The 24,170-nt window shown below is 36.6% G+C and overlaps 1 protein-coding gene across 4 annotated transcripts in view; it reads left to right on the top strand.

The window, feature by feature from the left end:
• The window catches only part of NCOR1 (nuclear receptor corepressor 1), a 229,829-nt gene that overhangs the window by 20,148 nt on the left and 185,511 nt on the right, over positions 1 to 24,170 (top strand). For all 4 annotated transcript variants that reach the window (XM_037068881.1, XM_037068883.1, XM_037068884.1 and 1 more), the window contains exon 2: positions 15,312 to 15,489. In XM_037068881.1, the coding sequence (XP_036924776.1) occupies positions 15,382 to 15,489 (108 nt within the window). In that variant the 5' untranslated portion in view covers positions 15,312 to 15,381. The remainder of the gene's footprint in view (positions 1 to 15,311; positions 15,490 to 24,170) is intronic.

Raw genomic sequence — 24,170 nt, 5'->3', positions numbered from 1 at the left:
ATCTCCCTGACTAAGGTGATTTAAACCATCTGTTCTTAGATATTTTTGGTTAGTGAGGATAGGTTTAAACCATCGGCTCTTAGGTGTCTTTGGTTAGTGAGGATAGAATCTTGTGATTTGTCAGCTGGCTGTTAATTGCTCAGCTCTTCCATCCAGTCAGTCATTTTTCTCAGTTTCCTCCTTCCACTTGCCAGGGAATTCTTACTCACCTGCCTCAGAAATATGTTCCAAGACCCTCTGTGGATGCCTAAAACCATGTATAGTAGTGATCCATTTATATACTGTGTTTTTTTCTGTGCATATATACCTTTTCACTTAAAGGAACCAGTTTACTTCCTTTGGTATATCCAGATTGCCAGCATCACTACTCTTATGCTTTGAGCCATTATTAAGCATAATAAAATAAGTGTTGCTTGAACACATGTACTGTAATACTGCTACCTATGATAACTGAGATAGCTACTAAGTGACTAATGTGCGGGTAACACATACAGCATAGATATGTTGGACAAAAGAATGATTTATGTCAGGGCAGGATGGTGTGGAGATGACAAAGGATGGTGGGAGATTTAAAAATTATGAATTTTTTATTTCTGGAATTTTCCGTTTAATATTTTTGTACTGTTGTTGACCATGAGTAACTGAAACCAATGGCTAGGGTGGGGTGGGGCGGGGGGTGACTACTGTACTGTACCTCAATGTGGGAAGATGCAAAAGGAATTTAAGTAGAGCAGTTTCATTTTATTATGTTTTGTTGCCTGTTTGTAAAATATAGGAGGTTAGTTCTGAGTTAATCTGTAAAATTCAGATAAAATATGCTCTTGTCACTTATAACAATGACATTTAATTTTAGTATATTATTTTCATTCTAAAATACGATTATATATGTTTATGATACGAGGAGGTTGCATATAAGACCTTGACCAGGTTTCTTTTAGGTACCCAAATGTGCATCAAATTTTAATTAGGTCCTCTACATATGTATTGTTTGCTACTAAAGATTGAAATAGCACATCAGAAAATTCTGTTACAATTCAAAATTTTCAAAACCAGAGACTCTAATTAATGTACCATTTGTTAAATTAGTCTCTTTCTTTTTAACATTCCTCTTGTACAAGTTACTTGATTCTAAAAGTTATTGGCATCAAGACTTTCAAGAAAGAGATGCAAAAAATAAGACATCACAGAACCGCTATCATAGATTATCAAAATATTGGTATACGGTCTGTCCTAATGACCCAGAAATTACCATCAAGGAAAAAAAAGGTACAAAAGTAAGGCTTATGGCTAAATGGACTTAATATCTTAATTATTCTTCCTCTAAAAAATATTTATTTATTTATTTTTAGAGGGGAAGGGAGAGGAACATTGATGTATGGTTGCCTCTCTTACTTCCCCAACCAGAGACCTGGCCAGCAACCCAGGCACATGCCCTGATTGGAAATTGAACCAGCGACCTCATTGGTCCTCAGGCTGATATTCCACTGAGCCACACCAGCCAGGGCATAATACGTTAATTATTTTTATGTTAATATTATCAGAGGGATATCCATGAAATAGTCAGTAATGATAGTTACACCTGAATTTTCTGACTTTTGATTTAATCTCAAGTTTCTTATGGGTCTTTTAGAAACAGAGACAGGGTGCTACGGTATCTAATAACCTGTAACATCCTTTCTCTCCAAGCAGTTGCCAATGTTCATACTCCTTGTCTCCCTATTCTCACACTCCTAAGGCAGAGTGTGCCTTAACCCAGCCCCAGTCCGAGCCCCTGAAAGTTCTTTCCTCTGCCCTGCTGTTGGGGTGAACATCCTGGTAGAAGGGAGGGGAATTTGGTACTTGGGTTGAGAGTCAGGTTACCAAGGGTCTTTTCAAGTACTTCTGAGACAGCTTGAGAGTCAGTACCTGAGAAGACTCCAAAGTCAAGGTTGGATTAAACTTTTTGGTGAGTCCATTGGAAGTCTAGTCACAGCTTGAAACTCCTCCAAGATCCCTACCCGGAAAGGTTCAAATGGAAGGTGATGCACAAAACTCTCAAATGCTACAAAGTAGCCTGGAAAGCACTGAATAGCCCAGAAATAGCTAGGACAGTTCTAATTTCAAACATGGTGAAAGAAAGAGCTAACTTTGACCAGGTTTCTTAAAAATTTCACAGAATTTTTACATTTCATGAATTAGGCATGTACCTAACCCTGAGTTAACTGGCACAAAGAACTTAAAATTTGTAAATGCCACTTGAGGTGTTCTCTTTTACTTCAGCCTTAATTTTAAACCGGATTTTTAAAAAAAATTCAGTTGTTTCCAAACTGTAAAGTGTTCTGTGGAGGTATCTTGGTGAGCCAGAACTGGAGGTAGGGTGGACTGGGCAGAGAGACCAAAAATGATAGAGTCTAGGTTCTCCATTCTCACTGAGTCAGAATATTTCTCCTTTTTATCAACATTAATGCATTTTGGCTTCCGTGTATATGGTTGAGGGGAGAGCCCTGTTTAAAAACAAAAAGTCCGAACTGTTATCATATGAATCATGCTGAAGGTTTGAGGAAGGTCATAGTGGTCTCCAAACTACATAGCTCTTGTGATCAGGGGTGGTATCTGCTCTGACTGGTAAATTTGTGTACCAGTAAGGGCTAATCTCTGATTTCACTGATGTTTTATTGCTACCTGTGTTGAGCTGATAGTATCTGACTTTATTTTGGGAAAAATTCAAGTTAAGCTCACTAAAATCAAAAAACCAGGATAACTTGAAGGATTACTGACAAAAGGGAAACAGACAAAATGTGTGAGTCATATTTGAATGACATTGAATAAAGATATTGAACTCAGGACTCAACATTTCTGAGTATTTAAAAAGACCCCACAAACACCACTATACCACATGAATTTCTTTTTTTTTTCTTTTTCTAAAAATATATTTTATTGAGTATGCCATTACAGTTCTAATCCCCCCTACATTCCCCTCCACCCTTCACACCCCCTCCCCCACCATCCCCCCCTTTAGTTTATGTCCACGTGTCTCAAGTTCTTTAGATTCTATATTTCCCCTACTATTCTTGCCCTCCCCGCTGCCTATTTTCTACCTACCATCTATGCTACTTATTTTCTGTACCTTTTCCCCCCTTCTCCTCTTCCCACTCCCCTGTTGCTAACCCTCCATGTGATGTCCATTTCTATGGTTCTGCTCCTGATCTAGCTGTCCTCTTAGATTGCTTTTGTTTTAGGTGTGGTTGTTAATAACTGTGGGTTTGCTGTTCCTTCACTGTTCATATTTTTCATCTTCTTTTTCTTAGATAAGTCCCTTTAACATTTCATAGAATAAGGGCTTGGTGATGATGAACTCCTTGAATTTTATCTTATCTGAGAAGCACTTTATCTGACCTTCCATTCTAAATGAAAGGTTTGCTGAATAGAGCAATCTTGGATGTAGGTCTTTGGATTTCATGACTTGGAATACTTCCTTCCAGCTCCTTCTTGCCTGTAAGGTGTCTTTTGAAAAATCCGCTGACAGTCTGATGGGAACTCCTTTGTAGGTGACTGTCCCCTTATCTCTTGCTGCTTCTAGGATTCTCTCCTTCATTTTAATCTTGGCTAGTGTAATTATGATGTGCCTTGGTGTGTTCCTTCTTGGGTCCAACTTCTTTGGGACTCTCTGAACTTCCTGGACTTCCTGGAAGTCTATTTCCTTTGCCAGACTGGGGAAGTTCTTTTTTTTTTTTTTTTTAAGATTTTTTTTACTCATTTTTAGAGGGAGGAGAAGAGAAGGAGAGAAACATCAATGTGTGGTTGCCTCTCATGCGCCCCCCGCTGGGAACTGGCCTGCAACCCAGGCATGTGCCCTGACTGGGAATCGAACTGCAATCGTCCGCTTTGCAAGCCCTTGCTCAATCCATTGAGCTACACCAGCCAGGGCGGAAGTTCTCTTTTATTATTTGTTCAAATAAGTTTCCACTTGTTGCTCTTGCTCTTCCCCTTCTGGAACCCCTATAATTTGGATCTTGGAACGTTTAAAGATGTTCTGGAGGTTCCTAAGCCTCTCCTCATTTCTTTGAATTCTTGTTTCTTCATATTTTTCTGTTTGGTCACTTTTTTTCTTGCTTCTGGTTCACTCCCTTGATTTGAGTCCCAGTTTCCTTCTCATCACTATTGGTTTCCTGTGTGCATTTCCCTTCATTTCAATTAGTTTAGCCTTCATTTGTTCCTCTAATTTGTGCCTAAAATGGACCAGGTCTGTAAGCATTCTGATCACCAGTGTTTTTGAACTGTGCATCTGATAGGTTGGCTATCTCTTGGTCACTTAGACGTATTGGCTCTGGGGCTCTGAGCTGTTCTGGAGCCGTAATGTTTTGGTTTGTTTGCACCTGTTATATGTATGAGGACCAGAGCCCTAGGTGTTCACCAGGGCAGGGCAACCCACGTGGCTGGGTTGTGACACTGTATGTGGGGGCAGGGTCAGAAAGGGGCAATGGTGGTCCCCTCTGCTGCTTCCTGCCACTGGGGCCTGTGAGGTCTGTCTCACTGCTTGCTCCTTCACTGCTTTATCTGCGCTCGAATGTGTGACCGTGGTTAGTCTCCTGCCTTGCGCCCTCACTGGGTCCGCCTCTTGCTACCCAATACTTGGGATCCGCCCATGGCTCTTGTGCACCTGGGTCGGGAGATCTTTCCTGCTTGACCCCTGCTCCGCTGCTGCCTCTGTCTGTCTTACCTGTCTGGGTGAACGGTTCATTGTTGTCAGACTTCCGTATAGTTCAATTTTCTGTGTTTTGGCTGCGTTTTTGTTACTGAAACTTGTTGACTTTAAACTTGGTTGTGAGAGTTTCCAGTGTTTCCACCTACGCCTCCATCTTGGCGGAAGTCCCTACATGGATTTCTTGTCATGTAGGCCAATGTTGGAAAAAATGTTGATGACTTCGAGCTATTATCTTCCCTTTTGCTTCTCCATTCCTTTTATAGCTATTATTTAGTTGGCATGTCTGAATTGGGTGTAAAGTTCAGAGATAGATCATGAAAGCCTTTCTTACTGGTGGCAAAACAGAATTACTTGGAAAACTTTCATAAAGTATTTGTGAACATTCATACAGGGAAATACTCTACGGCAGTGGAAAGAGGAAAAGTTTTTGTGGACTCATGCGAGATATGATATATTGCTAAGATATATTGCTAAGTAATAAAAGCAGGATATAGAACAGTGATGGATCATGCTATCATTTTTGTAGGGGAAAGAGACTATTTCTAAAGGATGCTCTAGGAAGTAGTAACTTCTGCTTGCCTTCTGGGAGAACAACTGAGTAGCTGAAGATTTTTCTCTTTATATCATACAGTACTATTTGAAAACTCTTAAATCCCAAAACCAAAATAAAACTAACCATCAACTCTGTGTTCTGGCATTTCACCTTCTACCTGGAGTGAGTCCAGGTGTGTAGAAGGGGAAAGCTGCCCAGTTGGTTTTAATGTGCGGTCCCACTGAACGTCTCAGCTTCTCAGAGTAGTTCACTATTTACTGATGAAACTGTCAAGTTATCACAGAAAACATTAGCCTCTCCTGTTTTTGCCACTGACAGCTTTGTGAAATTGGAGAAATAGAATTTCTTTGTGCTTCATTTCCTGAACTGTAAAATCAGTGTTAGTTGGGTAACCTCAAAACCTCCCAATTCTTAGTTTTTCTGACTTCCATGCCTTGAGAAGGGAGCAGGCAGGAAACAGTCTCGGGAGATAGCTCATTCTGTCTTCTAACTCATCCTCTGACCATGTTCTCCTCCAACAGAAAAAATAAAGTAAGTAGTAAGGTATGTTTGTTTATGTAAAATATTTATATGTTACATAGGACCACAGAAAATTTAAAAAGTTTTCTCTCCCCTTTTTTTAATCCTCACCTGAGGACATGCTCATTGATTTCAGAGAGAAGGCAAGAGAGAAAGAGAGAGGGAGGGAAACATGGATATGAGAGAGAAACTGTCTCAAGAAACTTGCCTCTGGTATGCACCTCGACTAGGAATCAAACCTAGGCATGTGCCCTGTCTGATCACTGAACCCATAAACTTTTGGTTTATGGGATGATGCTTCAACCAGGGCTAAGTTTTATTTTAAGGTTATATTGAATTTTAGTTCTCTAGAAAATTTTATTTTCTAAATCTAGTTCATAAAGAATTTGTTGATTAAAATGGGAAAATTGGATTAAGTTGGCACACTAAATTTTTTTTAATTTGCTCTACTCCCAAATTCATTAAAATGATGCAAACATAACTAAAACTTTACTAAATGATATAATTATTACATGAATGGGAATTTTCATATATATATATGTGTGTGTGTGTAGTTACATATAATTTTTATTCAGGGTATGGCAAAAATAGGTTTAAAATTTGTATGAAAAATAATAAATAATAAATAATGATACAAGAATAAACTCTGTTTTGTGTGCTTATAACTGCAAACCTACTTTTTCCTCACCCTGTATATACATAATTTCTGTCATGAGTAATATGTACATGTGTGTGTGCATGTACATAATATTTCTCATGGGAATTTTACATATTTTATATATAATTAACATAAGAATTATATGTCCTACACATTTTTAATTATATATAATATTCTTTGTGTATGTGGGGGCTGTAAAACCAGAATTTATTTATAAAAGATTATATATTTATTCTTACATGTTTAATCTTAAGTCACCTTCAAAGTACTCTCTATTTGATGCAGTACACCTATTGAGATGCTTTTACACTGCTCAAAACAGTCTTTGAACTCATGGATTTCGATGCCTTTCAGTGCTTGTTTTGTTTCACTTCCACATTAGCAAAATATTTCCCTTTTAGGACTTTTCATCAGAGAAAAGTCACTAAGGGTGACTTTCATCAGAGAAACAAAAAAAAGTCACTCAAGATGAGATTGAGTAAATAGGGAGGGTGGGCACAGGGGTCACACCGGTTTTGGTAAAGAACTGCTGAACCCTCAGCGCAGTGTGGGCAGGTGTGCTAGTAAAACACCCATCATGAAATGGGCAAATGTGTTGAGTCTTGAAAAAAAATTCACTGAAGCCAAACATGACCTCTTACAACAACACCAGTTGGAACACTGACACAGATGGGTTCCTAGAACACTCACCCAGTGTGGGGGAGGGTGCTGTATTACAAGGACCTTCGCTCCAGAGGATAATTTCTTTTTTGGGGGGAGGGGAATATTTCACATACATAATTTCCTGTGTATATAAAATATTCCTATCTTAATTGCACACACACACTTTAATTCCTATCCTAAAACATAAAGATACATAATCATGTTTTAGGATGAGAATGCTCAATAGTATAAAGTTATCTGTTATCCCTTTGGTCAGTCTATGCATTCAATATTTATATGCTGTCATCCATAGTTTTTTTATGGGGCCTGCCAGGCTGACTCATATTCATGTGAAAGAGGAAAAGTGCTAGAATAGCACTCTGAAGGCTGTGAAAAGTAGCAGCAACAAGTAAGCACAGTGAGGGGAAACTTGTCTTACCATATAGAAAAGTCTCATAATGTTATAGTAACTTAAAAAGTGTGGCATTGGCATAGGAAGAGGCAGTCAAATTAGTGAATTTAGAATCATGGACATATGGAAATATATTTTATAATATAGGTGACTTCTTTTTCTTTATGAACTGTTTCAGGCCCATAGAAACATGCATGCATAGAGTAATATAACAAATGTCCATGCACCTACCATCTGTGTTTAAGAAAATAGTATTTTATTGTACTTGATTCACCTTTTGTTTCAAGAAATAAAGTATTGGCCCTGACTGGTGTGGCTCAGTAGGTTAGGTGTCCTGAAATCCTGGAGGTCATAGATTTGACCCCTGGTCTGGGCACATGCCTGGGTTACAGCCCAGGTTCCTGGTTGGGGGCATGTGAGAGGCAACCAATCCATGTTTCACACATCCATGTTTCTTCCTCCCTTCCTCCCTCTCTAAAAGTAAATAAATAAAACCTTAAAAAGAGAAGAAGTGAAGTGTTGGCTTTGGCTGGGTATCTCAGTTGGTAAGAAGAGCGTTTTCCTGATATACTAAGGTTGTGGTTTGGTCCCTAGTCAAAGCACTTAAAAGAATCAACCAATGAATGTGTGTATAAATAAGTGGGACAGTAAATCGAGTCTCTCTCTTTTCCCCCTCTCTTTCTTAAATTAGTAAATAAAAATTATAAAAAATGAAAGTATTTAAGATTGTATCCCCTTCCTAGATCTTTTTTCTTCCTTAGTTGTAATTATTTTCCTAAAGTAGATGAATATCTGATATGTTTATGCTTTTATTATGTGCATATATAAAAATAAATAGTATTATTTTCTATGTAACATGCTAGTATCACTGTAAATTGTTTTACCTCAGTTTAAGTTTTTTTGAGGTTTACATGTTTTGAAACATAGCTCTAGTTTTTTCATTGTAATTGCTGTGTAGTATTTTATCATATGAATATACTACATTATAGAATTTAGGTTGTGTTCAAATTTGCCTTTGGCATTGCTGCAATAAGTATCCTTTTGTATGTAAGTATGTGAGTTTCTATAGACTACATAGTAAAATTGCTAGGTGGTAATAGGTATGGCATTTCAGAACAGTGTGGAAAGGCCAACATATCCAATAAGGGTTTTGTTAAGATAATTAACTATCAAAATGCAGGCAGACGTCTACTTCAGTATTTAGAAAAAAATATTAGGTGTTTAAGGAGCTAAATATTAAAAATACAAAACTTTAAGAAGTGTAAGAGGAGAATGTAGAAGCATATTTTTTAAATTTGGGGTGGACGTCTATAGAAAGATGAAACAAGTTATGAATTCTGGAAGGAAGTACAGTGAGTCCTCACCTGAGTTCCTCAGTAGGTTCTGCAACTTTAAGTAGTTATATAAGGAAATCAATTTTACCATAGGCTAATTGAAATAAACAAGATTATGGCACCTCATCAATATTCTAACAACGATACTAAATGGAAATGTCTTAAATTGAGGACCTGCTGTATTTGTAACATAAAGATAGAAAATGACTATATTTAGAACACAATGAGATATTTCAATTTCCAATTATACACCAGCAAAAATCCCTTCCATCACCACCCTCCCCCCACCCCCATTTTCAGGCTTTGCCTTCAGCCACCGTCTCCTTAGGCTTCTTGCTTTGCCCTGGGGTTTCTGTAGTCCTTCAGGAAATGCTGTTATCTCTTCCAGGTCAGCTGGGTCATCTTTCAAGCTTAGACTTAAAAGTCATCTTAGAACTGGGACAGTTTTGAAAAGGAAATGGAGCATAATTAATTGCACTGGGACAATAATTGTAAGATGGGTCTGTTTCAAGAAGTCAAGGCATCAGGTCATCCTCTCTGAGACTGGCCTTCTGTAATCACCCCATCAGAAATGTCTCTCCCCCCTCCTCTCTGATTCTCTTTTAGTTATAGCACTTCATACTATTTCATGAGGTTTTTTTTCTATGTCACCTCGCAATAAGATGGCATATCTTGGTCACTATTCTGTGCCAGTGTTTATAAAAGTGTTACTGTATTTATACAGAGTGGTATGTACCATTCAGTAAATATTTGTGGAATATATGACACTTCTGGTTTTGGTCTTAAAATCTTGTGAAGATATGACAGACACATGAAAAATTGAATCCTAATGGTATGTATAAATTATACATTTGTAAAACCAAATGTTCTTATACAGACTTTTTGTGGCATACTCTAAATAAAATTTCCCATTAGCTAAACTTTTTAAGAGATAATTGTCTAAGCTCATATACTGTGTGTTTAGGACAATTCCTTGAGAAACAGCCTCAAGCATTCATCTTTGGGTATCTCTGTACTGAATAATCAAATGAATTTCTAGAAGTGGAATTGCTGTTGTAGAGGATATGCATATTTTCAAGGCTTATGGTGTCTATTGCCATTCTTTAGAAAGTAATTTGTACTCATTTTGCATACCAGTAGTGTGTAAAAGAGTGCCTTTTTACCAGACTCTCAACAACAGTAGGCATTATTTTTTTTAATATTTCTCAGTTTTGGGAGTGATTTTATTTTACTTTTCTGTGATTATTTATGGAGTTGACTTCATTAATTTTATTTCCCTTGTTAATCCCATATTCTTATCATGTGTGTTTTATATGTTTGTTGTGATAATTTTTTCTTAGTTATTTGTAAGGATTATATCTACATATATGCATATTCGCGGTATCAAAATTTTGCTATTGCACTTTTTCTTAAAATATTTTTATTTATTTATCTTTAGAGAGGAAGGGAAGGAGAGAAGGAGAGAAATATCAATGTGTGGTTGCCTCTCGTGGGTCCCCTGCTGGGAACTGGTCCACAACCCAGGCATGCGCCCTGACTGGGAATCGATCTGCGATAGTGTGGTTCACAGGCCCACGCTCAATCCACTGAGCTACACCAGCCAGGGCACTATTGCACTTTTTCTGTTTTGTGGTTTGCCACTTAAAGTAGTCTTTGCTGTACAGAAAAATAAAAAATATATATTTGATAAAGATACCACCAACCTTATATGTGCTTTTGGGTTGTACTTAAAATGTCCTTCTCTGTCCCTCATTTATATATGTGTATGGGTTGGCCAAAAAGTTCTTTCAGTTTTAAAATCAAAAGATTTTTCATTTTCACCAATAACTTTATTTAACAGTACAGCCATTGTTTTTTCTACCCTTTGCCATCTTTAGGCAACTTCATAATTTCATCTTTCCTAAGCTCTTAAAGTTTTTGAGCGAAGAACTGTTCCAGGTACCTTTTGCAGTCTTACCTTTTGCAGTCCAGAGAATTGAAACTTTCCATTAAGAGAATTTTGTAAATACTGAAATCAACGGAAATCTAAAGGTGCAATGTCTGGTGAACACAGAGGGAGATTCAGAACTTCCCAGCCAAGCTGTAACAGTTTTTGCTTGGTCATCAAAGAAACATGTGGTCTTGCATTAACCTGATAGAAGATTTTGATTTTTCTTTTGACTAATTCCAGACACTTTTTGTTGAGTGCTATTTTCAGTTGGTCTATTTGGGAGGAGTACTTGTTGGAATTAATTGTTTGGTTTTCTGGAAGGGGCTCATAGTTGAGGACTCCCTTCCAGTCCCATCATATACACATCATCATCTTTGGATGAAGACCCATCTTTAGTGTGGTTGGTAGTGGTTCATTTTGTTTGCCCCTTAATCTGTTCTATTCTACATTATTGTGAAGTATCCACTTTCATTGCCTGTCACAATTTGTTTTTAAAAACAGACCATTTTTGTTACATTTAAGTAAGAATTGCATGCAGAAATACCATCAAGAAGATTTTTTTTTTTGCTTAGCTTATGTGGAACCCAAATATCAAAGCGGTTAACATAACCAAACCTGGTACAAGTGCTTGATTTGGATATTTTGAGTTTATTGGCTGTCTCCCATGTGTTATAAAGTTGATTGGTCTCAGTTAATGTTTCAGTTTGATGACTGTCCACTTCAACTGGTCTACCCAATTGTGGAACATCATCCAGTGAGAAATCTCCAGCACAAATCAGTTTTTACACGTTTAATCAATCATACACAGCACCTTCTCTATATACACCACAAATCTTTTTTGCTTTTCAGTTGCATTTTTACCTTAATATAATAAAGCATAATATACCAAAAATATTGCATTTTTTTCATTTTCAATATTAAAATGGCTACACATACACTCACCAATTTTGATAAGTTTTTTAAAATATGTGCTGATACAACAGCTGTGACAATACAGTGTAACAACTGTCACAATACAATGCAACAAAATTGTTTCAAATGAAGTTAAAGACAAGTGAGTGCTAATAGAGGCATCTTACAGAAAAAATCCAAATGAAATTTTTGGGCAATTCAGTGTTTCTGTTAGGCTTTTTTTCAAAGTACTAAAAATGTTACCTGGTCTTTTAAAGGACCTCAGATTGGAAATCCCTTTGAGGATATTAATGTCCTTAATTTTCTTGTCTTAAGGGTCTGGAAACAAAGAGAAGAAAAGCAAATGGTAATTTCTGTTCTTTGAGCTTTCCAGGAAAAGATTTAGGACAGAAACCAGAGTTACTGGACGTAGTAACTTTTAACGCTTTAATTCAGCAAAAAAGATGTCTTTGCTTATAAGACAATGTTATTTACCTCTAAGATTAAAGAAAAAGTGCTGCTAATTAAACCATAAACTGCCATTGATTGTAGGATGCATGTGGACTTCAGAGTTTTTAAGATATGAAAATGGGGATATTATTATGTTACATATTCACTTACACTGCAGCACAGTAATTTTTAAGTCTTGTGATAGCTTTGTATAGTTTTGTTTTAGCTTGCTAATTTTTAAAAAACAGCTTTATTGAGATTAATTTGTGTACCATACAATTCATCCAGTTAAAATGCTTAATACAATGGTTTTTAGTATATTCAGAAATATGTAAAAATATTACTATAGTAAATTTTAAAACATTCTTACCACCTCAGAAAAGGAACCCTAATACAAAGGAATATTATTTAGCCTTAAAAAGCAAGGTAATTTTGATATATGTATAAAACTTGAAGACATGCGCAGTGAAATAATCCAGTTACAAAGAGACAAATACTGTATGATTCCACTTACATAAGCAATAGCCAGATTTACAGAAGCAGGGAGTAGAGTGGTGGTTGCCAGTGTGGGAAGGGGACAGGGAATTAGTTTTTAGAGTTTCCATTTGGGAAGATAGAAAAGTTCTGGAAAGAGATGTTGGTGACAGTTGCACAGCAATATGAATGTACATGTATGCTTAAAGTGTACATTTTTGTGTACACTTAAAATGGCTAAAGTGGTAAATTTTGTTATGCGTATTTCACCACAGTAAAAAAAAAAGAAGAAACCCCAGACTCTTTGGCTATCACCTGCTATTCATTCTTCCCTCCCCATTCCACCACTCCTAAGCAGCCACTGATCTACTTTCTGTCACTATAGATTTAAGTATTCTGAACTTTCATATGGAAAGCATACAAAATAAGTATGTTTATGGTTAGCTTTTTTTTTAACTTAGCATAATGTTTTCAGGATTCATCCAAGTTACAGCAGGTATCAGTACTTTATTTTTTTATGGCAGAATAGTATTCCCTTGTACGGGTGTACCTGATCTTACTTATTCATTGATCAGTTGATGGAAATGACACTTGGGCTGTTTGCAAGGTTCGTATAGTTATTTTGGGACTTAACTTGGGATCTTACAATTCTAAGAAATAAAAGTTCCACTTACACTTAGTAAATGAGGACTTGCTGTAAGACTGTAGGCAGTTGAACACGTATCCAAGGACTAGGAAAGGAGGAGTACAGCAGCTTCTCATGGGGACTGACCCTAGAATGAAGAGCGAGGAGCCCTGGCAACTGCTGCAGTGTCTCAGGCCTGCAAGTTCTCTTGGCTCCACTTTTCTCTGCATGTCTCCTCTAGTCTGTCTAGATTGGCATTGTCACTCCCTCTGTAACTTCTGTGGCATGTGTTTGGCTTATCTTGACTCTTACTTTGCAACTCAGTTCCTTGTAGCCAGTGTTCTCAATTCCATATTCCTGAAGAGAGATCTGATTGGTACATCCCTGGTCTACAAGAGTAGTTCAAGAGTAGTTCACTTGTACAACCATGGTGTCAAAATCAAATCTAAAATTTAGGGCAGGTTCTCTAGAAGGAGTGTGCGCATACGGACTTGGGTGTGACTGGCCTGTGTAGGACCCTAGTGCCAGTCAATCTAAAGATTGACCGAATTCTCTAGGCTAGTGGTCATTAAACATTTTGGGCTCAAGACTCATTTATACTGTTAAAAATTTAGAACTCCAGGAGCTTTTGTTTGTGTGGATTATATATTTTGATGTGTAATATATAGACATTAGACATTAAAATATAACATTAGACATTAAAATGGGAGAATTTTTATTTTATTTTTTTTAACAATTTTGTTTATCCATTTCTAGACAGAGGAGAAGGGAGAAAGAAAGAGAGGGAGAGAAACATCAATATGTGGTTGCCTCTTGAGCATCCTCACTGGGGACCTGGTCTGCAACCCAGGCAGGTGCCCTGACAAGAAATCGAACCAGCGGCCCTTCAGTTCTCAGTTTGGCACTCAATCCACTGAGCCACACCAGCCAGGGTGAAAATGGGGGAATTTTAAGCATATGTATTCATTTAGAAATAATAAAAACCAACTATTTTCTAAAATTAAAAAAAACACAAAATTTGTTCAGAAGAGTTGCATCGTTGCACACCTCCTTAGTATCTAGCTTAAGAGAAGATAGCTTGATTCTCATATCTGCTTCTGCATTCAGTCTTGCAATGTGTTGTTCTGATTGAAATTTATGAAGAAAAACTTACCTCACAGACATATTTTTGAAAGAGGGAGGAGTATTTTAAAAGCTTTTTAAGATAATTGTGGATATTCTTTGATACCACATCTAACTCAGATCTAAGTACTTTTTTTAAAAGTTAGTTGCTGTGTAGAATCTGAAACCATGTCAATGAATCTTTCATATTCTATCACAATAAACATTTATTGGTTTGTCATGTACTTTATTTGGGGTAAAATATCTTGTACTTTAAATAAGTAGTCATGTATTGTAACATTTCATTCATTGTAACATTCTGTATTAGTCATTTGGAAAATACTGATTTACTACGTTATGCATATATATCAAAAATTGGAACATTTTATTGGATTATATAAAAAACTCACACTCAAGTCACCATCAGTCTTGCTAGGAAAATCTGTAAATGTGGGGAAACTGTCAAGTTCAGGGTATCGGGTAAGTTTTTTCTAATTTTCACAAATATTGACAGTTGTCTTCTTTGGAGTGGTAGTCTTATTTTGTTCTTTCTTGAAAGCTTTCCCATGAGTGCCTTCTTAGGCTATCATTTTGGGGCAGAGTTATTTAACAAGGAGAATATTTCCTCTGCACAAATGCCTACTTTATAAATACTCTTGAATCTTTTCAACAGTTGACTTCTTCACAAATGCAAATTTATAGTCATAGATTTTTATTTTTGTAGTATATAATATTTGTTTCTCAGACTTTTATAGAAAGACAGACAGTTACCGAGCAGTTGCTAATGTGCCAGGTCCTAGATGTTAACAACTTCATGTAACCTCTGATATTTGTGATATATTAAAGAACCGCTTTTCAGTGTAAAGGGAAAGGTCTGTTAATATTTTTAAAAAGTCAATAACTTCTGTGAAGTAAACACATGAGGGAAACCTTTTACTGGCAATTGTCATTTTATTTATGTAGCTATAGTTATAATTTATTAGAAGTACACCTGGTGCTTTAGTTCTTATCAGTTCTATTTTTTCCCATTTTGTTTAGGTGGTTTCCTAGAAACATGATTGTTTGTTGGACTTGATCTCACAGCCTGGTGAGGACTTCTTTACTGATAATGTCAAGTTCAGGTTATCCTCCCAACCAAGGAGCATTCAGCACAGAACAAAGTCGTTATCCTTCCCACTCTGCTCAGTACACCTTTCCCAGCACCCGGCACCAGCAGGTAAGGAACAAATACTATGCAAATTGCATGTGTATTTTGTGTTTTTCTTTACTTTTCCTATTCGATATATTTGTTGGTTAGAAACCAAGTGTAATTGGTCATATATATGGATATATATTTAATGGTAAAAACCATCCCCAAAGATGGAGGACTAAAGGTTGGGGATTAATTATCTTTGTTTTCTTGCTGTGGCTTTATGACAGACATGTGACAGGATGACTCTTTAAGATTTTGTTATAGGATTAGTGAATTTGATTGTAGCATTTGTTGGTAGATGATTATCAGTTACCTTGAGTTTCTAGGTTAAGACCTGTATTTATCCTCCAAGTTTTGGCTGAGTATTAAGCTGGCTTCTGACAGATAACTTGGCCTCCTTTGAGTGATGGCCAGAATAAGGTCTCACTCTTCTTGAGAGATTTAATGGTAGGAAGATGAAGGTTTGTATGATTGATTTACCTCGTGAGAAATAAAATATGAGATAAGCTATTTCAATGTGGGCCAGGTACAGGGATTTAAGAGATTTGAAGAAAAAATGGAACTGAAGGAATGAAATGGTCATTCAGAGGAAAAGAAAGTAAATTTATCAGCAAAATATAGTTGAGTACTGCTGAATTCTACTGAGGTCTCCATTTAAGTGTGGTCATGTTTACAGAGTGAGAGTGGACATAGACATTCTTACCTCGTTTCTGTTTAGGGAAACATTTAGTATTCCGCCATTAAGTATGATTAATATTACTGGCAAATTTTTGTAGATGCCCTGTTTTGGTTGAAGAAGTTGTTTTCTAGATTGAGAATTTTTATCATGATTGTGTGTTGAATTTTGGTTGCATGCCCTCCCTCCCCCAGTGTTATTCATCTGATTATAATTTCCTAGATTATTGTTGCTTCTTTATTTTTTAAATCAACTTTGAGGTTTAGCTTATATATAATAAAACTTAAATATATGTACACATTTTGACAGATATATACACCCACAACACCACCACCAAAGTGAAGATATAGAGCATTTCTGTCACCCCCTGAAAATTCCCTTTTTTCCTCATCCAGATCAGGCCTCCTCCCCCACTTCTCACAAACCCTAGCTCCCAGGAAACCACTGATCTACTGCCTAGTCATATATTTATCTTGAGTTTCATGCGAACTCTTTTATTTGTGGTTCTTTTGCTTTCTTGTGACTTTTTTTTGAGATTTATTTATGTTTTGGCATATCTCAGTAGTTAACTTTTTTAAAAAAATCTTATTTATTGATTTTTTGGGAGGGAGGGGGAAGAGAGAGAGAAACATTGTTTTGTTATTCCACTTGTTCGTGCATTCAGTGGTTGGTTCTTGTATGCCCTGAGCTGAGATAGAATCCGCAACCTTGGTGTATTGGGATACTGCTCTAACCAAGTGAGCTACCCGGCTGAGGGAGTAGTTAACTTCTTTTTACCTACCTGGCTGGATATGATTATACCACAATTTGTTTATGTAGTTACCTATCCCAGTTTTTGGTTATTTCAAATAAAATTACTTAGAAAAAATATATCTTTGTTGTATTTAGGTTATATAAAGTATTCTTGTATTTTCTTATTAGTATCCTTTGGAGAGTTATGCTTTTAATTTTTGTTAAGCCTAGTTTATTAATTTTGTCTTCTATATTTCTTGCTTTTTGTGTCATATTTAAGCAGTTTTTGCCAAACTTAGGTCATTAAGACTTTCTCCTAATTTTTATAATTTTGCATTTTACATTTAAGTTTATGACTTATTTTGAATTGAAATTTTATGTGGATATTCAATTGTTCTAGAAACCATTTGTTGAAAAGACTATTCTTTTACCAATGATTCGCTTTGGTACTTTTACTCAAAATCAGTTGACTGTAATATATGCAAGTCTGTTTCTGTTCTCTCCACTGTTTTGTTGATATATTTTCCATGTACACATTTAATCTTTTAGTAAAGCACTTTACACCACCTTGACTATTATAGCTTTAGAAGTTAAAATAAAATATATGGTTCCTTCCTGAATTGTTTTGAATATTTTATGTCTTTAGCATTTCTATATACATTTTAGAATCAGACTGTCAATTTCTACAAAATACTTGCTAATATTATAATTGGGGCTGTATTGAATCTAGAGATTAATTTGAGAGGATTGACATTTTAAGACCTTTGAATCTTCTGGTCCATGAACATGGGATATCTCTTCATTAATTTTTCTCAGTAATGTTTTAGAGTTTTCATTGTACAGATATACATCTTTAGTCACATTTATTTCTAAGTAATTCAGATTTTTGATGTTATTGTAAATGGTATTGCTTTTTGGATTTCAGTTGGTCATTGCTACAACATACAAAAATATTGATTTTATATCCTGAAATCTTACTTGTTACTTCAAGTTGCTTTTTATAGATTCCACAAGATTTTCTATGCAGATGATCATGTAATATGAGTTAAGAACAGTTTTGCTTTTACCTTTACCCATGTAATATGAGTTAAGAACAGTTTTGCTTTTACCTTTCCCAACTGGGTACCCTTTCTCTTTCATTCTTATTGCATTGGCTAGAATGTCTAGTACAGTGTTGAATAGAAGGGGTGAGAGTGAGCGTTCTTGCTTGTTTCTGATCAAAGCACTACATCTTTCACCATTAAGAATGTTGTTAATTTGGGAAGTATTCACTAGAATGTCTAGTACAGTGTTGAATAGAAGGGGTGAGAGTGAGCATTCTTGCTTGTTTCTGATCAAAGCACTCCATCTTTCACCATTAAGAATGTTGTTAATTTGGGAAGTATTCACTACTTCTGACAGAATTTATGTAGAAGTGATACTTTTTTTTTTTTAAAGATTTTATTTATTTATTTATCTTTAGAAGGGAAGGAGAGAGGGAGAGAAACATCAATGTATGGTTGCCTTTCGTGCTTCCCCTGCTGGGAGTTGGCCTGCAGGGAACTGGCCTGCAACCCAGGCATGTGCCCTGACTGGGAATCGAACCTCGCAGGCCTGCGCTCAATCCACTGAGCTACACCAGCCAGGGCTCTAGAAGTGATACTTTTTTCTTCCTTAGATGTTTGATAGGATTTGTCAGTGAAGCCATCTAGGTCCAGAATTTTCTTTGTAGGAAGTATTTATCTTATGAACTCAATTTCTTTAATAGTTATAATTCATAGTCTTTATTTTTTCACTTTGGGATAGATTTTGTTGTTCAAGATGTTAAATTTATTTATGTAAGTTATATTATTCCCTTATTCAGTGTCTTCGAAATGTTTTGGTGTCATCTTCATGTTAAGTGTTTTTCCCCCTTTCTTCTTTATTAGTCTAGCTAGAAGTTGTTTACCAATTTAATAGATTCTTTTGTTTGAAGAACAAGCTTTGGTTTTATCTAGTTTCACTCCTTTTTTTATATACTGATTTCTGCTCCATATTTTTTTTCCTTCACCTTTCACCTCTCCATATATGTTCAGATTTTCTTTTGGTATCATTTTCTTTTTGCTTGAAGAATGTCATTTCACTTAGTTCATGAATTTGGTAATGAACTGTCTCAGCTCTAATTATCCAAAAAAGTTTATTTCAGCTTCATTTTTTAGAAACATTTTCTTTGGATACAGAATTCTTGGTTGGTGATTATTTTCTTTTAGCACTTTTCAAAAAAAGATTTTATTTATTCATTGTTAGAGGGGAAGGGAGGGAGAAAGAGAAGGAGAGAAACATCAGTGTGTGGTTCCCTCTTGCACGCCCCCTCCTGGGGACCTGGCCCACAACCCAGGCATGTCCCTGACTGGGCATCCAACTGGCAACACTTCGGTTCAAAGGCCCGCCCTCAATCCACTGAGCTATACCAAGCAGTGCAGCACTTTCTTTTAATCCTCACCTGAGGATTGTTTTCATTGCTTTTAGAGAGAGGGGAAAGAATTAGGGAGCAGAGAGAGAGAAAGAGAGAGAAACATTGATTGGTTGCCTTTTTGTACGTGCCCCCATCGGGGATTGAACCTGCAACCTGGGTATGTGCCCTGACCCAGAATCAAACCCTATGACCTTTTGGTCTACAGGATAATGCTCCAAACAACTGAGCCACGTTGGCCAAGGCAATTTCTTTTCAGCACTTTACATAAAAGATGTCATTTGTTGTATTCTGGCTTGTATGGTTTCTGACTAGAAGTCTTTGGTCATTCTTATCTTTGTGTATTCATATATAAGCATCTTTTCCCCCTCTTGTTATTTTTAAGATTTTTTTATCAGTGGCTTTTAGCAATTTGGTTATAATGTGCCTTTTTGGTGTTTTTTGAATATATATGTTACTGTCTTTGCATTCACTATGCTTCCTGCTTTTGTGAATTTATAACTTTCATAAAATTGGGGCAATTTTTGGCCATTATTTCTTCAGATATATTTTTTCTGTGTACTTTCCCCCAAATATCTTTTTGAGATGCCAGTTACTCATATTTCATATTATTCTACAGGTCCCTGGATCTCTGTTCATGTTATTTTTGTTTTTTTTAGCTGTTTGCTTCATTTTGCCATGGCTTCATGTTCAGTGACCTTATCTTTAGCAGTTTCCCACTTACTGTAATTTTATCCATTGAAATTTTTATTGCAGACATTTAATTTTTAATTTTTTTATTGGCATATGAACACTGAATTTTATACTTTTTAGTGCTGGCTTTTGTTGTGTTTATTTTAAAAAAGTTGGGTTCCTTCTGGTAGGCAGTTAAATTACTTCTGAGTTTTATTTTTAAATGCTGTTAGGGAAAGTCTAAAGTAGTCTTTTTCCCCTCCAAGTAGTTAAGACCTTTATTAACAGGTGCTTGCAGTTTGTTGACTTTTTTTTTGAAAAAATAAGGTTGTAAACTTTTCATTAGAAGTTAAAAATGAGATTCTTAAAAATCTCAACCTGAGCAGATATGGAACAGTTCAAAAACCTTTAAAGGCATAATGAAAAAAATCAGGCTTTTTTACAAAACACTTGTAATTTTTAAAGAGATGTCTTTAGCTAAAAATAATAAAAAATTCCATACTGCACAGATGATGCAGCTACTCCTAGTTATCTGGCCAATGGGCAAAAAGCAAGTACTTAAGTTCTTCAGCTCCAATCTTTTGCTTATTTCTTCTCACCGGAATTCCATATTTATTTTTTTTCTTGTTGGATGACTAATGTAGATGATGGTAGAAAGCCAGTGATAAACCTGCATTTATTCCACCCTGGTCAGCTCTGAGCAGATGAATTCCCAGCTGGTGGATCAGCTGCTTTTGTCTCTGTCATTTGTGGTCTGCATTGGTAATTGAAGTTGCTGCAGTACCAACGTTGAGGTGGCTCATCTTGAATTCCCTAATCTTCATTGCCATCCATCCTCTCTGGCTGTATTTGACAAGGAGGGCCCCTGCCAAATTGTGGTGTATAATCCCAATACATACATAGTCTGTGTCCTGCACCCTTGGTTGTCAGCACTTTCCATCACTTCTTCTTGCACCCAGAGAGTTGGATATTGTGGGTTGTCCCCCCTAGAATCTCTGCATGTAGAAAGGTGGGGATTGTCATCTGTGGTAGGACTGGCACTGTTGGGCCTGGCTGGCCTTCAGGAGTGCTCTTTGATCCCTCACTCTTTTCCCCACTCTCACTATCCCAATCATTCTGCTAGTAATTGTATGGAGGACCCCTACGATGTGGATAGTGTCTATAGTGGTTCAAGTCTGCATATTTATTACCTTGCACTGTTACGTCCACCAGGGCCTGTAACATTTGCTGCCTCTTCACCTTTTTCTCCAGCATCAGACACCACAGTCTCTCCATTGCCTACACTGAGAAGGTATTGGGTTGGCCAAAAAGTTCATAACTCTTTTCCTGTAAACTAAGAAGACACATTTTTCATTTTTACCAATACCTTTGTTGATTTGGATATTTTGAGTATGTTGGCTATCTCTTGCTATTGGTTTCTAGGAGGTAGAGGCCAGGGGTGCTGCTAAACATCTTCCAATGCATAAAATGGCCCCACAGCAGAAGATTATTTGGCCAAAATGTCAGTAGTATCAAGAAACTTTGCAAAACACTTTTAAAATGTTCGATCAGTCACAGTACCTTCTCCACACAGTACACAAATCTTTTTTTTGCGTTTTTACCTTTCTTAAAATAAAGCATGATACGCTGAAAATGTTGTGTATCTTCTTGAATCTTCAGTGTTAAAATGGTTGCACAAAAGTTCATCAATATTGATAAGTTTTTAAAAAATGCACACTAATAAGATAGCTATCACAGTGCAGTGTAACAAAATTGTTTCAGATGAAGTTAAAGACTGGAACCATCTTATGGAAAAAGCTAAACAAAGTTTTTAGTCAACCCAATACTTTTTGCCGTTATTCTTCTTTACAACCATTTCACTGTTCCCAGAACTTAGTTGTGATGATCTTCTTGTCCGTATCAGCAGGCGCTGTTGTTGGGAGGCTGCCTAGGACACCTCTTTTTGCGTTGCTGCCCCGTGGCGCTGGACTTGGTATTTGGCAGGGCTGAGAGAGGGGCAGTGCTGGGTCATGGTTATGAGGGTGAATGGGGTCAGCTGCAGCAACTGTGGCTCCTCCTGGAGTGGGATAACTAACCAGACAGGCAGCAACTATGGGGCTGCTCAGTGCTCACTGGGGCCTGCACTCCTCTCCTGCTACCATGGAAGTACTAACTTAGAGTCATCTTTATTGTAGCTCTAATTTATCCTCCACTTCCAAACTGGTTTTGGGGGGTATTTACTGAATGTCTGGTGTATTCAGTGAAGTTTCTTCCTTCTGATTAGAGCAAATTTGAATGAGTTCTGGCCCTGTTTTAGCTTTGAGAATTTTTTTTATGTGTCTTCCTAATTGTTCTTTCATCAGAACCTGTTCTTAGCCTAGCTTTTAAAGACTGGGCTATGCTTTTCCTATGCAATTAAAGATTGGAACTCAGCTAAAGATTTAAGGGGACTCAAATTCATATTTCAGAAAGTCATTCTCTATATAACATTCTTCTTTCTTGAAGTCTTCAGAAAATCTGTTCATCTGGCTTACCCAAACTAGTATGGTTGTTTCTTCAGTGACTAAGATTGTGGGGCACTTTCTGGGTTCCCTTCCCAGGGATGCAGTTAGTAAATCACATTCAGGCAGAAAGTTTGGACTATGGTAGGACTCACCCATTTGTGTCATTTTTCTGAAGTCAAGTCCTTTGGAACCCACTGTCTGATATTTGAAAATAGTACATTTTGTCCATTGTTCTAGCTGTTTACTATGAGAATGTAATTCTGGATAGTGGTGTCTTGTCTTCAGTGTCTTTTCTTGGTTAAGTTTTCAATGATGCATCTTATTTTTGCTTGCTTTGTATGAACTACGTTTTGTTATCTGCTTATGGTGATAGGCTTTGGATCACTTATCTACCCCATATTTCAGTCTGACCAGTTAAATTTTATCTGTTTATGATTTAAAAATATTTTTGTTGACATACAATTTGTATAACATAAAATTCATTGTTTTAAAGTGTAGAATATAGTGGTTTTTAGTATATTCACAATGTTGGCCAACCATTATCAGTTCCAGAACTTTTCCATCACCCAGAATAAAACCCCATATGGAGTAGTGGTTAATTCCAACTCCCCTCTTCCCTCCAGCTGCTGGCAACCACTGATTTACTTTCTCTTCTTGTTGGTTAGCCTTTTGTAGACATTTCATATAGATGGAATCATATAGTATATGGCTTTTTATGTCTGTTTTTTTTTAACTTAGCATTTTGTTTTCTAGGTTCATTTATGTTGTAGACACATATTAGTAGTTCATTCCTTTTTGTGGCTGAATAATATTCCATTGTATAGATAAATGCAGGTTCCCCTGCTGTCCAGTAGTAGATTGTGCCTATGAAACCTTTCATAAGCTGAAATGGTGGAAAGCAAAGAAGCAATTACTATTAACTTATATGGATAGTTTTTTGGGCATTCCCAGATCTCCAAAATAACCTAATACATAAAACCTAAAGTAACACTAACATATAGTAAAAGCAGGAGTGGTATGATAAATATATAGCTTATATAAAGTAGAAATGTACAGTGTAGTTTAACCTATTAAAAAGGTTGATTTCTCCTTAAGTATAAGATAATGGCATGGCCGATGGCTGGAGCGTCCTCCTGATATGCAAAGGTAGTAGGTTCTGTCCCTGGTCAGGGTGCATACAAGAGTGAACAAATCCGTGTTTCTCTCTCTCTCTCTCAAATCAATGAATGTATCCTTGGGCAAGGATTGAAAAAAAGATAATGGAGGGCCATGCTTTGTATATTCATCAATCCACTCAAGCAGTAGGCTTTCCATTTTATCCATTCCCAGGTGCTGACTTAGATCACTTTAATATTAGCAGAAGCAATAGTAACTTCAGCAGCTTTCAAGATTCTTTCTTTGTGTAAATAATATGAATGGTGGACACAGGCAAATTTAACTCACATACAGTATGTTTATTTTGTTCACCACCATTGAAATGCTTATGTCCAGTTTTATGCCAAGCATAACACCCTTACGAGTTCTTAGACATTTCTGAAATCTTAGGACACACCTTGCTAACAGATGCATAAAATAAATTGAGATAAAGCATACATGCTCACACACACAGTTCAAAGCTATGGTAGCTTGATGCTGAGATGCTGAAGGTAGTTCCTGGGGAAGGAGTTTGAAGGAACCTGTTGTGCTGCTTGGTGTGCACTGCTTCTACATC

Source organism: Sturnira hondurensis, unplaced genomic scaffold (assembly GCF_014824575.4).
Source record: "Sturnira hondurensis isolate 20B ecotype Veracruz unplaced genomic scaffold, ASM1482457v3 Scaffold0018097, whole genome shotgun sequence".
Lineage (NCBI taxonomy): Eukaryota > Metazoa > Chordata > Mammalia > Chiroptera > Phyllostomidae > Sturnira > Sturnira hondurensis.
The sequence above is the reverse complement of the archived record's forward strand: the minus strand, read 5'-3'. Positions and strand labels throughout refer to the sequence as shown.